This window comes from Dermacentor albipictus, chromosome 7 (genome assembly GCF_038994185.2).
Source record: "Dermacentor albipictus isolate Rhodes 1998 colony chromosome 7, USDA_Dalb.pri_finalv2, whole genome shotgun sequence".
Taxonomy (NCBI): domain Eukaryota; kingdom Metazoa; phylum Arthropoda; class Arachnida; order Ixodida; family Ixodidae; genus Dermacentor; species Dermacentor albipictus.
In genome coordinates, this window is record NC_091827.1 from 101,042,799 (window position 1) to 101,055,770 (window position 12,972).

The 12,972-nt window shown below is 45.6% G+C and overlaps 1 protein-coding gene across 1 annotated transcript in view; it reads left to right on the forward strand.

Annotated features, from left to right (window-relative positions):
• The window catches only part of LOC135917237 (uncharacterized), a 70,810-nt gene that overhangs the window by 36,908 nt on the left and 20,930 nt on the right, over positions 1 to 12,972 (forward strand). The window contains exons 8-9 of the mRNA XM_065450774.1: positions 5,711 to 5,923; positions 12,367 to 12,525. Of these exons, the coding sequence (XP_065306846.1) occupies positions 5,711 to 5,923; positions 12,367 to 12,525 (372 nt within the window). The remainder of the gene's footprint in view (positions 1 to 5,710; positions 5,924 to 12,366; positions 12,526 to 12,972) is intronic.

The window sequence follows — 12,972 nt, forward strand, 5'->3', positions numbered from 1 at the left end:
TCAGTTTCTGACGTAGCAGTGATAAACATTGCTGTATAATTAGTATAAGAAATAAATTTTGTCCGTTTTGAACTTTGTGGAATATCGTTTACAAACATTATGAAGAGGAGTTGTCCAAAGATGCTTCCCTGCGGCACTCCAACTTTTACAGCCCGAAGACGAGACTTTTCCCTTTTCAACTCTATATATTGTGCTCGATGTGCTAAATTCCAAGATAAAGATTCCAAGAGCTCCAAGGCGATACCACGGATACCATAAGCTAGCAGGTTAGCAAGTAAAATTTCATAATTTACAAGCTCGAAGGCTTTGAAAAAATCTATATATATTCCCATAAGTAATATTTTATTGTTGAACGCTTGTAGAATGGTTTCTTTATGAATTAAAAGAGCTGTTTCGGTGGAGCAATGCTTCCTAAAGCCATGTTGAAAATCACCTAACAAATTAATTTTGCCAAGATATAAGGCTATTTTAGCGTGAATTATTTTTTCAATGCCTTTCGAAAATACTGGTAGAATCGAAATTGGACGATAATTGCCTAGCAAATTCTTGTCACCTTTATTAAACACAGGCTGCACTCGAGTAATTTGCATGTCTTTCGGAAATTGGCCAGCCGATAGAATCAAGTTTTGTAAATGTGAGTAAGAACCGGACAAATGATATCAAGGACATGCTTTATAGGTCCAAATTGAATACCATCTGTGTCCTGCGATTTAATATTTTTAACAGAGCTTATAAAAAGAAACCTCAGCACAATTCGTAGGAGTGAAGAAAAATGATTTCACACTCATGTTTTTAATGGGCAATGCATTATAATGACGACTGAGTAAATCACTACAGGGATTAACTTGTTGGATAAAGAAATCGATAAAAGCATCTGCTAGTGTGCGCCACATAGCTGTTTGCCTTGATGTAGAAAGTTATCGGGAATAATGGGAGGTTTACCAAGGCATAGCAGAAAGTTTAATTTCCCCATGTGACATCGAATTCCGTAGGCTCCGGTTTTTAAAATAAGTTTTGTATATATAAGTTTTTAGCTGTTCTCAGTTTGCTTGTAAGTTTATTTCGGTACGACCTGTGTTCTTTCAAACTAGCTGGATTTTCATATTTAAGAAAATGGGCGTACATCGCATTTTTATGATGCTTAATCATGTTTAGTAATTCATAAGTAACCCAAGTTTACGAGTTGTCTAAGTTTTTCTAACTTTTTTAGCCGAAAATGTTCATGGTATATTTTTTTAAATATAATGATGGAAGCGGAATATCCACTTTGTGGGGATGCGCGACTCTCGCGCATCCCCTGACATGTTTTTCACGCATAGCTCCCTTTCCCTGCAATCGGGCTTCGCCAGGTGGACTGCGTCATGTCCGCGGCAGTCGGTCTGGTTGAGGCGCAGTACGAGAGATGGCGCAAGTGTTGCGCTGCTAACGCCTCCTCCGGTGGGGTTACTTGGGAGCGGAAAGCAGAAAGTTCGCGCTCTTGGGTTGCGGACCGGCGAGCGTGGCGGACGTCCCGCGCGGGCGCCGATCGATGCTTCTGCGACACCGTCTCGCTTGACCGCCTTGGAACGCACCACCGTTCGCGTGACCGTACGCGCGAACGACCAGGCGGTGGGATCCAGCATGGGGTGAAGATATTCGCTGGCTATCTGTCGCGGTGAGTCGGACTTCTAGATTTGTCGTGCGCCCATCGGCATGTTTTGAACTCGGCTAGCAGGCATTGATCGATGAAAGGTGCAATAAATGCCCTTGTGCATGGAGGAAGGAAACTGAAGAGAGGCCCTACACCCTCCGCGCGCTAGGAGCAAAGTGTGGAGGAAGTGACGTAGTACGTTCTCTTCTTTTTTGCTGATTTTTTATTTCTTTGCCATAGCGGCCACGCCTTTCGAGCCTCAATGGCGGCTTTGTTTTGGTTCAGTGCGTTCTTACGTGTTGCTCCGTAGGTTTCGTACTGTGGCAAAGCCGCCGTGCGGGCAGGTTTGCGTTGGTCTTCGTGTTTTGTTGCGCTGCGTTATCTGGACCGTGCTCTCCCGGATGTTGCTGTGGCCAGGTGGGAGAGGAGGAACTAAAATTCGTGAAATGAACGTGCATGCAACGCTGTACGCAATGTAGCGCGCCACGTCAATGGCTACGGACGAAGGAATATCCGCGGGAAATTTTGCACTTTTTCGCGGAATCATGCTAACGTGCTAACGATTGCTTAGTATTGCTGTGGGGCGCACGGGTCCGAGCAGCACGGTTGCGCGCAACGCGGTGTGGTTTCGCAAGAAATGTAAACAAGAGAGGAGAGCTGGCCCGATAAGCGGAGCAACGCCATGAGCAACGCCAACTTCCGGCTTCACTTTAGCTTCACAAAGAGTGACATCAGGGCCTCTCCTTAGTTTCCTTCCTCCGTGCCCTTGTGACTGTTTGCACAACTGTGTTGTCGTTCCTTTGTCCCAAGAGCACGGAGGAGAACACCTCAACTTTAACTATTGTTTCAATTTAATACATTGTTCCACTGCTGCGAATTGATGGAGCTGCGAAATTCTTCCAGAGAACGTGCCGTCATGTCTTGAACATAGCGAATTGGTGTGCTCCTTTTTACTAAACAGAAGGTACTATTGATTAACATAGCAATACCTAAGCGGTCGCTGATATCTGTATAAATAATATCCGCTATTACATCATCAAAGTAAGTGTTTGTGATGAAAATATCTAACAGTGTGGCAGTTCCCTGAGTAACACATGCTGGCGCTGCAATTACATTGCTCAAACTGCTCACAATTATCAGGTCCTGAAATTGTTGCTCATAGTGCGTGTGCGTATGCGTGTCTACATTACAGTCACCTCCTAGAAAAAAGTTAGAATTTTACTCCGCAACATGACTGAAAGGCTTTCAGGCGAAACACAAAAAGCGAATAAAATCAACGGAGGGTGGCCGGCAGATGACACACAAAAGCGGTTTCGGTGTGCAAGTACTTGGACATCAGAACTGATAGCGCGAAAATCGTCCACAATTTCACATGTGAGACCCTCCTTAACGAAAATAGCAACACCGCTTCCGCACTTTCCTTCCCGATTTCGAGAAAAACTTTGATAGCCGTGGGAGAAAACACTTGTGACGTGTTAGTGTACCACGTTTCCGTAAGCATTATAGCCGCGAACGGCACATTTATGCTTTCCAGGGGCATTTCTATTTATCAGTTTTATTTACTAATGAATGAACATTTTCATGAAAAAATGGCAGTGATGGTATTTTTGCATTCATCAGTATGTTAACATCATCTAATAAAAAACCCGTAACTGAACACAAAAACATAGAAAAGGAAAACACAGAAACGACTGAGCTTTCCTAAGCGATGTTCCTTAAATCATCCAGGCTATTTATGAGAACAGCAGGCGTCCCAGCCGATTTACGAACGAATATCTTGCCGTTTCTTGTCCACGCATACTGCCATTTACAATATTTCCCCTTTTTATTCGCGGAACAGAATAGCCGCTTCATGGCAGGGCACAAATGCTCGTTTACATAAATGGGCACTTTTGGTGAATATCCCAAGGCATCGGAAGATAGCTTTTGTTTCCTAGCCCTGTCTAGGAAGGAGTCTCGTGATGATCTTTGGGCAAATTGAATGACAATGTTAGGAGCAGTAGTACTGCCTGATGTTTCAACATGGTGGCAGATTTCAATGTCAGAGTCAGAAGGAAACAGCAGGACGATATGGCTGACGCCACAGTGACATTTCGGCAGGATCGGGAACCGGCAGTCTATACGGTAAAAATTTCAAGTATCAGACAGGTATACACGCTGCTGCAAGCCGCTGCTGCCAGATGGAATGTTCCTGAGTCTTGGACGAACTTTTAGCGGCTACGCTGGAAACCACGCAGGCGCAGTACGATGCAGTCGGTGCACGCGTTCCCACGAAGGAAACAGCAGGACGATATGGGTGATGCCACCTTGGTCTTTCGGCAGGATTGGTAACTGGAAGGTTGTACGGTAAAAATTTCAAGTGTCAGACAGGTATACACGTTGCCGCAATCCGCTTCTGCCAAGTGTAATGTTCCTGGGTCTTCGACGAGCTTTTAGCGGCCACGCTGAAAACCACGCAGGCGCAGTACGATGCAGTCGGTGCACGCGTTCCCACGAAGGAAACAGCAGGACGATATGGCTGGCGCCGGAGTGGTCTTTGGGCAGGATCGGTAACCGACAGTTTGTGCGGTAAATATTTCAAGTGTCGGACAGGTATACATGCTGCCGCAAGCCGCTGCTGCCAAATGACATATATGCGTATATGGCATACGGGCGATGAACGAAAGTCTCAGAATTACCACTACATGTGTTGAATCATCGTTACTTCAGGAATGTGGTATGTCGCTACATTGATCGACGGCTACTCCTATTACATTCGATAGTCACCATGAGGTGAGTTCTGCCGTAATTTGTTGCACTGTGCGTAACACCCCCCCTTCCCGATGCACCTTTTCTTTCCTTTTTTTTGGGGGGGGGGGACAAGGGGTGGGGGGGGCAGCATCAAATTGTCACTGTGCCGAACTGCTGAGTTTCTTCCTCACTGTTCTTTATAAAAAGCTCCCGACCTCTTTGCCAGCTTTTGTAAACAACCACACTAGCACATAATTGGTGGTGCTGTTATTCCTGATGTGGACTTTTTCTTCACATTGTATTTTTAAAGAAGTCACAGGTACATAGAAAATTGAGGATTTAATCCCGGACTATAAAGAGATCTGCAGCGCGTCAAGAAGGACTGCTAGGTAACTGAAGCTGAGGAAATAGCCGTAGCTCTAGCGGCAGTGGAGGACTACCGATCCGAAAGAACCTTAACATTGCTCACCGACTGGCAAGTCACGTGTCGGAATTACATGAACGGCAGAATAGGATGCAGAGCACTTCACATCTTCCGCTCCTGCTGGGCTAACAACAAAGTCATGCATATGATTATCTGGGTGCCGAGATATGCTGGAATAGAAGGGAACCTAAAGGAGGACAAGGCAGCTCGAGAGCACACAAACCGAGCGGCCACAAACACAAACCCTGAGGAACCCACACCAGTCGACTCAAGCTACTCTGACATTCTGAATTACTATAAGGGAATCCCAATCAAACACCCTCCACCCCTCAACAGCCTAAATCAGCATGAAGCAACCTCTAGGAGGAGGCTGCAAACAGGAATGTACCCATATCTAAACACACTAAGCAAGACGTTTCCCACCTAGTAAAGAGACATTTGCCCCTGGTGCGGCGCCAAGCCCACCTTATATCACATTACATGGGAATGCGTTCAGAATCAACAATTCCTTCAAATAAAAGACCCGAGTGCGGAGCAGTGGGAGAGGGTGCTCTCCAGCAGCGACCCGAAAGTCCAGCATGGACTAGTAAGGCACGCTCACCGAGTAGCCACCTTCAGTGGTGTCCTGGAACAGGGGCGTCGACCCTGCGCAGATGGGGAAGAAGACCGTGAAGACGGCCAACCACATCTTCCACGGCTTAGTTCTAACCAATTAGAGCAAATAAAGTTTTTCCTCCTCTTCTGTAACTGACGTTACCTTGTGTGGTCAATGTATTCTTAAGCTTTGTAGTCATCGCGTCCTTCGGGTAACATCGAGTCATCTTAAAAGAGATATCGTAGACTTTGAAGACTCTCAATCACTTCTTGTACAACAGAATACTGGGAATATTAGATAAATATTCCTTGTTTTGCACCATCTTATGCAGGAGGATGGAGGTCATCACAGTATCTCCGATGGAACAAGGAGAGTACACGGATCTCGGTGCGACCTGCTTACTTCTTGCAAAATGATTCTGGCAGACGATTCTTGGCCAACTGACGGGAGAGTGGAGTTTGACCACTACACAGCATCGTACAAGCCAGGCATTCTGCCTGATGCACTGGCCGACATTTGCTTCGTTGCTGAACCCCGTGAAAAGGCACGTAGTGACCGAACGTAATCTTATTAGGTCATAATGACAATGTGCTATAAAAAAAACATTGTTTTTCGTTTGTAGAAATAGTCCGAAAAGTAACGTCATTTATATTACGTAGCTTTTAAACGTAAGCAAGACAAATGACGATTATTGTTGTGTGGCAAAGGTACGACTCAAAGGGTGTACATTTGCTTCAGAGTGTACGGCACTACAGCTGATATTACCTTAATGAAATAAGCTTCGTAGTTGAAATAAACATATTAGCAGCAGACTTCTTCCTCACTGACTGGTCTTATATGCCAGGCAAATGTGTTTACGGGCAGTGCGATATTATTTTACCGGGCGAGGGCGTAGGGATTTAGTCAAAAAACGAGGGGGAGGTCATGAAAGGAGAAAAATAGCAGGGAGAACAAAATAACAAAAATATCTCGCACAAGCAACCAACCAAATTCAAATCTCTTAAAATGTAACTTCGGGACACCATGGGCCTTCTTTACATGATGTGCCAGTTTTGTTTTGTTTGTATTTGGAGGTATTTCAAAACGGTTGATTGAGGGGGTGAAAGCAGTACTCGAAGTCACGTAAGCTCAGTGCTGGTCCTGTGGCACAATAATGATCCGCAGCCACTATATCATGGGAAGCAGATTTCTTGACCTTGGTCATGGCAGCGAATGGACCACGAATCACCAAGATGAAAAAGCGAAGCACGCTCGACAATCCGGCTAAACATGAGCTGGCAGTAGTTGCATAATAAAGCATTAATGCACGGAAACTCTAATGGACGCTGTTGTCTGCCCTTACATTTCGAACTGCAATTATAATATTCATACATTCTTTGTTCATGCTTTCATGGCAAATTATTTAACAAAGCTTAGCCCAAACAATTGTTTATGAATATAGTAGTAAATGAGCGACGTATCAATGCACATAAGATAAAACCAATATGTTATTTAATAGCGCATAACTGCCGAAAGACATCTTTTATGACAAGATGCAGGCTGTGGGGCGCAGCCAAATCAAAATTGCTCCAGCTGATGGAACTCGCTTACAATCTCCTTGATTAAGCGTTCCGGCCAGTCGTCGAAATTGTCGTCATTATCGTCCTCTTTAATCTCCCACCCGGTAAATGTAAATGATTTTATCATTGATGAAGCGCTATATGTCACCACGTGAAGGACCTGGAAAATGAAATAAAGACAGTTAATGGAGGTGAGATTCTACGAAACTATATACTGCACCTTATCAGCGATGTTTGACTCCAACAACACTGCGGCATACTCGGAGCGGATCCGAGCTGCTGTGTGGCTCCACGTCAGGCGAGTGAAACTGAGGAGGCATGTGTGAGTCACTGTCCACGTAAGTCACTGTAAGTCACTGTCCACGAATGTTGCTTGGGCAGCCAGGAAGCCCTCCATAGGCCGCGATGTCTACACGTATAGTACGATACAGACGTATTCCGCTCCCGCCAAAGACGATGATATTTTGGTCTGCAGCGCTGATACTTGCACGTGCAGGAACTTCTCTGAGATCATCCCGCGATGGCAACTTGTAGCCCGGGACGGCGACCTGAATCTGAAAGAATACAAAGCAGTTACTTTATTGAAAAGCAGCTTATAATATTTTCTAAATTACCGTTACGAATTGTTTTAATCCCTCCGTCTTGACAACACGAAAGGGCTCCATGTCAGTGCAAATAATGTTGATTATGGCGTCGGTGCCTTCCGACGAACAGGCACAGAACTGCACCCAGCAGGGAAGGCCGATGTTATCTTCGGCTGCCTTGCCAGCCCTTTCTCTTCTTGCATGTGTTCACGTTCGGGCTTTCATTTAGGTGCCGAATTAAATTAGATAAGACTCCTACTACAGCATGTATAGTTTGGGAACAAAGCTTGCAGCGTGCAGCTTGTTTTGTTTTCTTCGCGGGTGATTTCAAACAAATTGCTTCCAATGTGCCATGATGGCGGACTTACTGCGTGCTTGAGCCGCTGTGCGCAGGAGCTGGTGCGGCAGTGCGTTATGGAAGCGCTTTTTATTTGCAATGGAAGGCTGTATAGGAGGGGGGGTGGTAGCAAATAAAGTCGAGGGGGTTGCTTCGAAGCATTGTCTAGCATTCATAGTTTGAGCGAGCTACTAAGTTATCCATTGGGCTTCTGTAGCCGCCAACAGGCGCCAGCGCGGCCAGCCGCCAGCCGGAACCCTTCCCATAACTCCTGAAGCAAAAACATATAATTGAAAGGTGGGGAGACAGCACGCCACCGGGCGAAGGGGCCGCTGAGGCAAAAAAAAAACAAGAAAATCACAAGGCGTAAGGGCGTTTGGGGGGGGGAGGAATACAGCCATTGTAGTTCCGCCCGATGAATATCAACGGCATAGAACCGCGGTTACGCGATCAATCGCGAGAAACGTCGGAGCAACTAAGTGTTCAAGGAGAGAATTGTAGTGGGCGCATTTCTTATGTACCGTGCTTGTAATAAGCCAAGCCATTTTAAAAATGCTGCTTTATTGTTAAATTTGACGCTCGGAAATACTCTATGTTTGAACATTGGCTGGTTGGTTCTTCGGAACATTTAGACAAAAAACAGCGCGTAGATGAAAACGCGCTCTATTTTCGGAAAAAGACGCAATGCCATTCCCATTTCATTACTGACAAAAAGCTCTTAATTCCATTACAATTCTACTCCTCCTAGCGTTTACGCCATTTCCATTCCCATTCCATTCCAGGGTTGCGAAAATGTGAAATGATTTCGGAATCATTCCAATTCCGGAGTGGTAGTTCCGTAACACTTGTAGCTATGGTGTTGGGCTGCAAAGCACGAGGTCGTGGAATTGCATCCGGGCCAGGTGGCCGCATTTCGAAGTGGCCGAAATGCGAAAACACCGGTGTACTTAGATTTAGGTGCACGTTAAAGGACCGATAAAGCGTTTACGAGAAAGCATTTGATTCAGTCGAAACTTCAGCAGTCATGGAGGCATCAGGGAAACTGGATTGGGAAGAATTGGGGACAAGAATTAATGGGTAATACCTTAGTAACTTGCGATTTGCTGATGATATTGCCTTGCTTAGTAACTCAGGGGACCAACTGCAATGCATGCTCACTGACCTGGAGAGGCAAAGCAGAAGGGTGGTTCTAAAAATTGATCTGCAGAAAACTAAAGTAATGTTGAACAGTCTCGGAAGAGAACGGCAGTTTACGATAGCTAGCGAGGCACTGGAAGTGGTAAAGGAATACATCTACTTAGGGCAGGTAGTGACCGCGGATCCGGATCATGAGACTGAAATAATCAGAAGAACAAGAATCGGCGCGGGTGCGTTTGGTAGGCATTCTCAGATCATGAACAGCAGGTCGCCATTATCCCTCAAAAGTGTATAACAGCTGTGTCTTACCAGTACTCACGTACGAGGCAGAAAGCTGGAGGCTTACGAAAAGGGCTTTACCAAAATTGAGGACGACGCAACGAGCAATGGAAAGAAGAATGATGGGTGTAACGTTAAGGGATAAGAAAAGAGCTGATTGGGTGAGGGATCAAACACGAGCTAAAGACAGCTTAGTTGAAATCAAGAAAAAGAAATGGGGCATGGGCAGGACATTTAATGAAGAGGGAAGATAAGCAATGGTCATTAAGGGATACGGACTGAATTCCAAAAGAAGACATGCGGCTGAAGGTTAGGTGGGCGGATGAGATTAAGACGTTTGCAGGGACGACATGGCCATAATTAGTACATGACCGGGGTAGTTGGAGAAGTGTGGGAGAGGCCTTTGCCCTGCAGTGGGCGTAACCGGACTGATGACGATGATGAAAGGACCCCAGGTACTCCAAATTTCCAGAGTCCCCCACTACGGCATGCCTCATAATCATATCGTGGTTTCGGCACGCAATACCCCATCATTTATATTTTTTTTGCTTGAATTGGAACACGCGGCACCTCGCGATGTATGTTTAATAGTAAAACATGCTAAGCACACGGCCCAGACATATGTCGTTCACGCTCATTCTGGCAAGCGCGTTGTGCCCTTTAGGTGGAATTTAAAAAAAAAAAGAGCCGGGTTTAGCCATTAATTGAGCAATAATTAAGTGCGTGATATATTGCTCTGATCAATTAAAGCGTAAGGGCAAAATAGTGCGCCCACTTTTATCCGAGAGCATTCGTGTTATTTTAACATGATAGTGTTAAAATAAGAAAAAAATGGTGTCGCAAAATGTCGCAAGAGATCTTGTGTCGGCGTCAGACGTCGTTTCGTGAAAAATCATTCCGAACCACAACCACGCAGACCTTCCGCGTGGTGCAGAGGCGTTACTGAACTAGTTGAATTCCTCAAAGTAAAATGCGTAAGAAAAACCGTACAGTACGACATAGGCACAACCTACAGACATGATGGCGTCGGATTGTCATTTGAATATACCAGAAAACATAGTTTACGCAAAAACTCAAACACAAACCCATTTTGCAGCGTTTATACCAATAATATAAAGGCGCCACCCACTCGCTTCCTTGCAACAGCGCCATCCAGATGGCGCTCGCCTCCGCGCGTCCGCAATAAAGCCGCGGTTGCCGGGAAGTGTGACAAGCAGTCAGGGTTATTTCAATGCTGCTGCGTTCCACTCTCAAAAGGCGAAGCTTAAGCGTCCTCCAATGTATGTAAGACGGCTGGGAAATCCTCCTATAAAGTTTCTGAGTCGTTCCAGTGTGCCTTGCATCGCAAGGCACACAGGAACGGTTAAGGAACAGGAACAGCTAAGCAATGCATACGTCCAATACATCTGAAGGTCAAAAGCCTGGTAGTAATTAGATCCGGTTGTTTGAGGCACTAGAACAAGTCGATGAGCCCCTATCTCGCTGTCTGAGATAGAATTTTGCAGCTTACCATGGGACGGGGGATTCGTTCGTTTAAACGGAATTCTAATGGGGGATGAAGTGAAAATGCTCGAATACCGGGTGTTTGGTTGTACGTGAAGAATGAGCCGGAGCTTACAACTGTGACCCCTCTCAGTGCGTTTTTAATTCGGTTGTAGGACACCTAATTCAATAAAGTAATCATGAGTGTTTTCAGTGGCGAAACTTGTGAACGATAGGCAATCCGTACGCGAAAGCAAGGAAGCCCGAAATTATAATGCGAACGGCATTCGAAGAAGCAGCCAACGGTGTAAAAATGCTAAATGAGAGGCATGTTGGCCGCTATGATCCTGGCGCTACTCTTTCGCTCAAGATGCCTGCCACCGGCTCATATTTGTAAGAACGATTACCAGCTAGTGGCAGAGCACACGCACTGCGCTCACAATAGCACAGCAAGCCGCGTAGAAGCGCTAGAAATTTTTCAGCAATCGCAGCTAGTTGTACGCTACGTGGCCGTGCAATCGTGTATAGATTCGGTCATTTCTCAGGCACAAGTCAGAGTTCCCAGTGGAGGGGTCGTCGGAGATCCCGAGACGTTGGCGCCTGAACGAATGTACTACATACGAGTGCGAGCAGTTGTTTTTGTGAACGCGAGTTTTTGTGACTGTGATGGGACGTGAGGATGTCACCACTTGTGGCCGAAAGTGCCAAACTCGCTTTGACTGCGACTAAATGAATGAAATTTAGGGGTTTTGTTTCCCGAAACTGCACGATGTGGTGGAGACCTCCGGATTAAATTGGCTACCTGGCTTTTTTTTTTTAACGTGCACCTGAGTGTAGGTACATGAGCGTTTTTTTTTTCAATTCGTCCAATTCGTCCACCGCATCTGGAATTGGAAATCGCAACCTCGAGCTCAGCACCAGAACCCATAGCAATTGAGTGATCACATCGAGTTTTCAAATCTGAGTCTGTGTGAGCCTGACTGCCTTATGTATTGACCCCAAAATGCTGATATGCGTGTTCAATGCTATAGGATGACTTTATTCAGTGACATCATACCGGTAACTTGTACACTGAAAGTGTACAAAAGAAATCTTCCGGTTCATCGAAAACTTGCCGGTAATTTACCATGCACTAATGATCTGGTTGGTTTATAATCTACTTGTATCGTACTGAGAAGGGCGCCGCAGTGCACACAGTACGAATGTGAATTTGCAGCTAACATTGTCTCGCTGTTACAGGGGTTTATGCTAGAGGCGAAGTGCGCCACTTGGTCTTCATTTGCAAATATGCGTGAGTTCGCGGACGCTCTTCAGATGGATGGTGTTTTAAGCTCCTCAGGATGGAGTCGCTGGGATACTGAAGCTAGTGTGTTTGCACTTTCGCATACTCGTTTATTTTTTGAGTACCTAAGGGGCCCCAGCGCAGAAGGATGAAAATGCGGGCTGTAGAAATTGGCTGGGATGGCACTGAGTAATGATTTTCTTCAGCAGAAGTATTGAACGGAAAATCATTAGGTGGTAATAGCTAGCATCACATAGCTTTGGAAGTGATGAAGTGAATCAGTGATAGCTGCCTACGCTAAGCAAATTATGCTCAATAACTTTGCAGGTTGCAATTGTAGGCCGCACCGGTGCCGGAAAGTCATCGCTATTCATGGCTGTCCTTCGGGTCCTGAAGCCAACGCAGGGAAGCGTGCGCATTGACGGCGTCAACATCGCGTCGGTTCCTCTGCAGAAGCTGCGCTCTGTCGTCACCGTGATCCCGCAGGCAAGAAATGCGTGGCGAATGTTCCTGTATGTTGCAAAAAAAAAGGATGGTTGTTACATGATAGTACTAGCTGTACCTGTAGCCAACTCATTGCTACACTAAAATATATACATAGATCTGTTGTGGCAGGTACTAAGTGGCGACAGTAGATTCTTGCTCAAAGGGGCTTACAACTAAATTTGATGCTACCTGTTCTTTTAATGCTTAATTTGAAGATTACCAGTCAGAGTGTCTAATCATGAAGTAGTAACGCGGAAACCACCGTGGAAAATTTTTTATAATTTTTCTGTCTGCCGTAAGGACGTAGTCGCCCAATGGAAGCATGCTGAAAAGGGTGTAAGGCGAGCGTGATAGCGATTATCACCGGCAACAGTGGGAGGCTGACAAGTGCGGCCGCAACTGTGAACAAGTGTTCTGTTTATCTAGCGATATTCTTGAGATTCATGT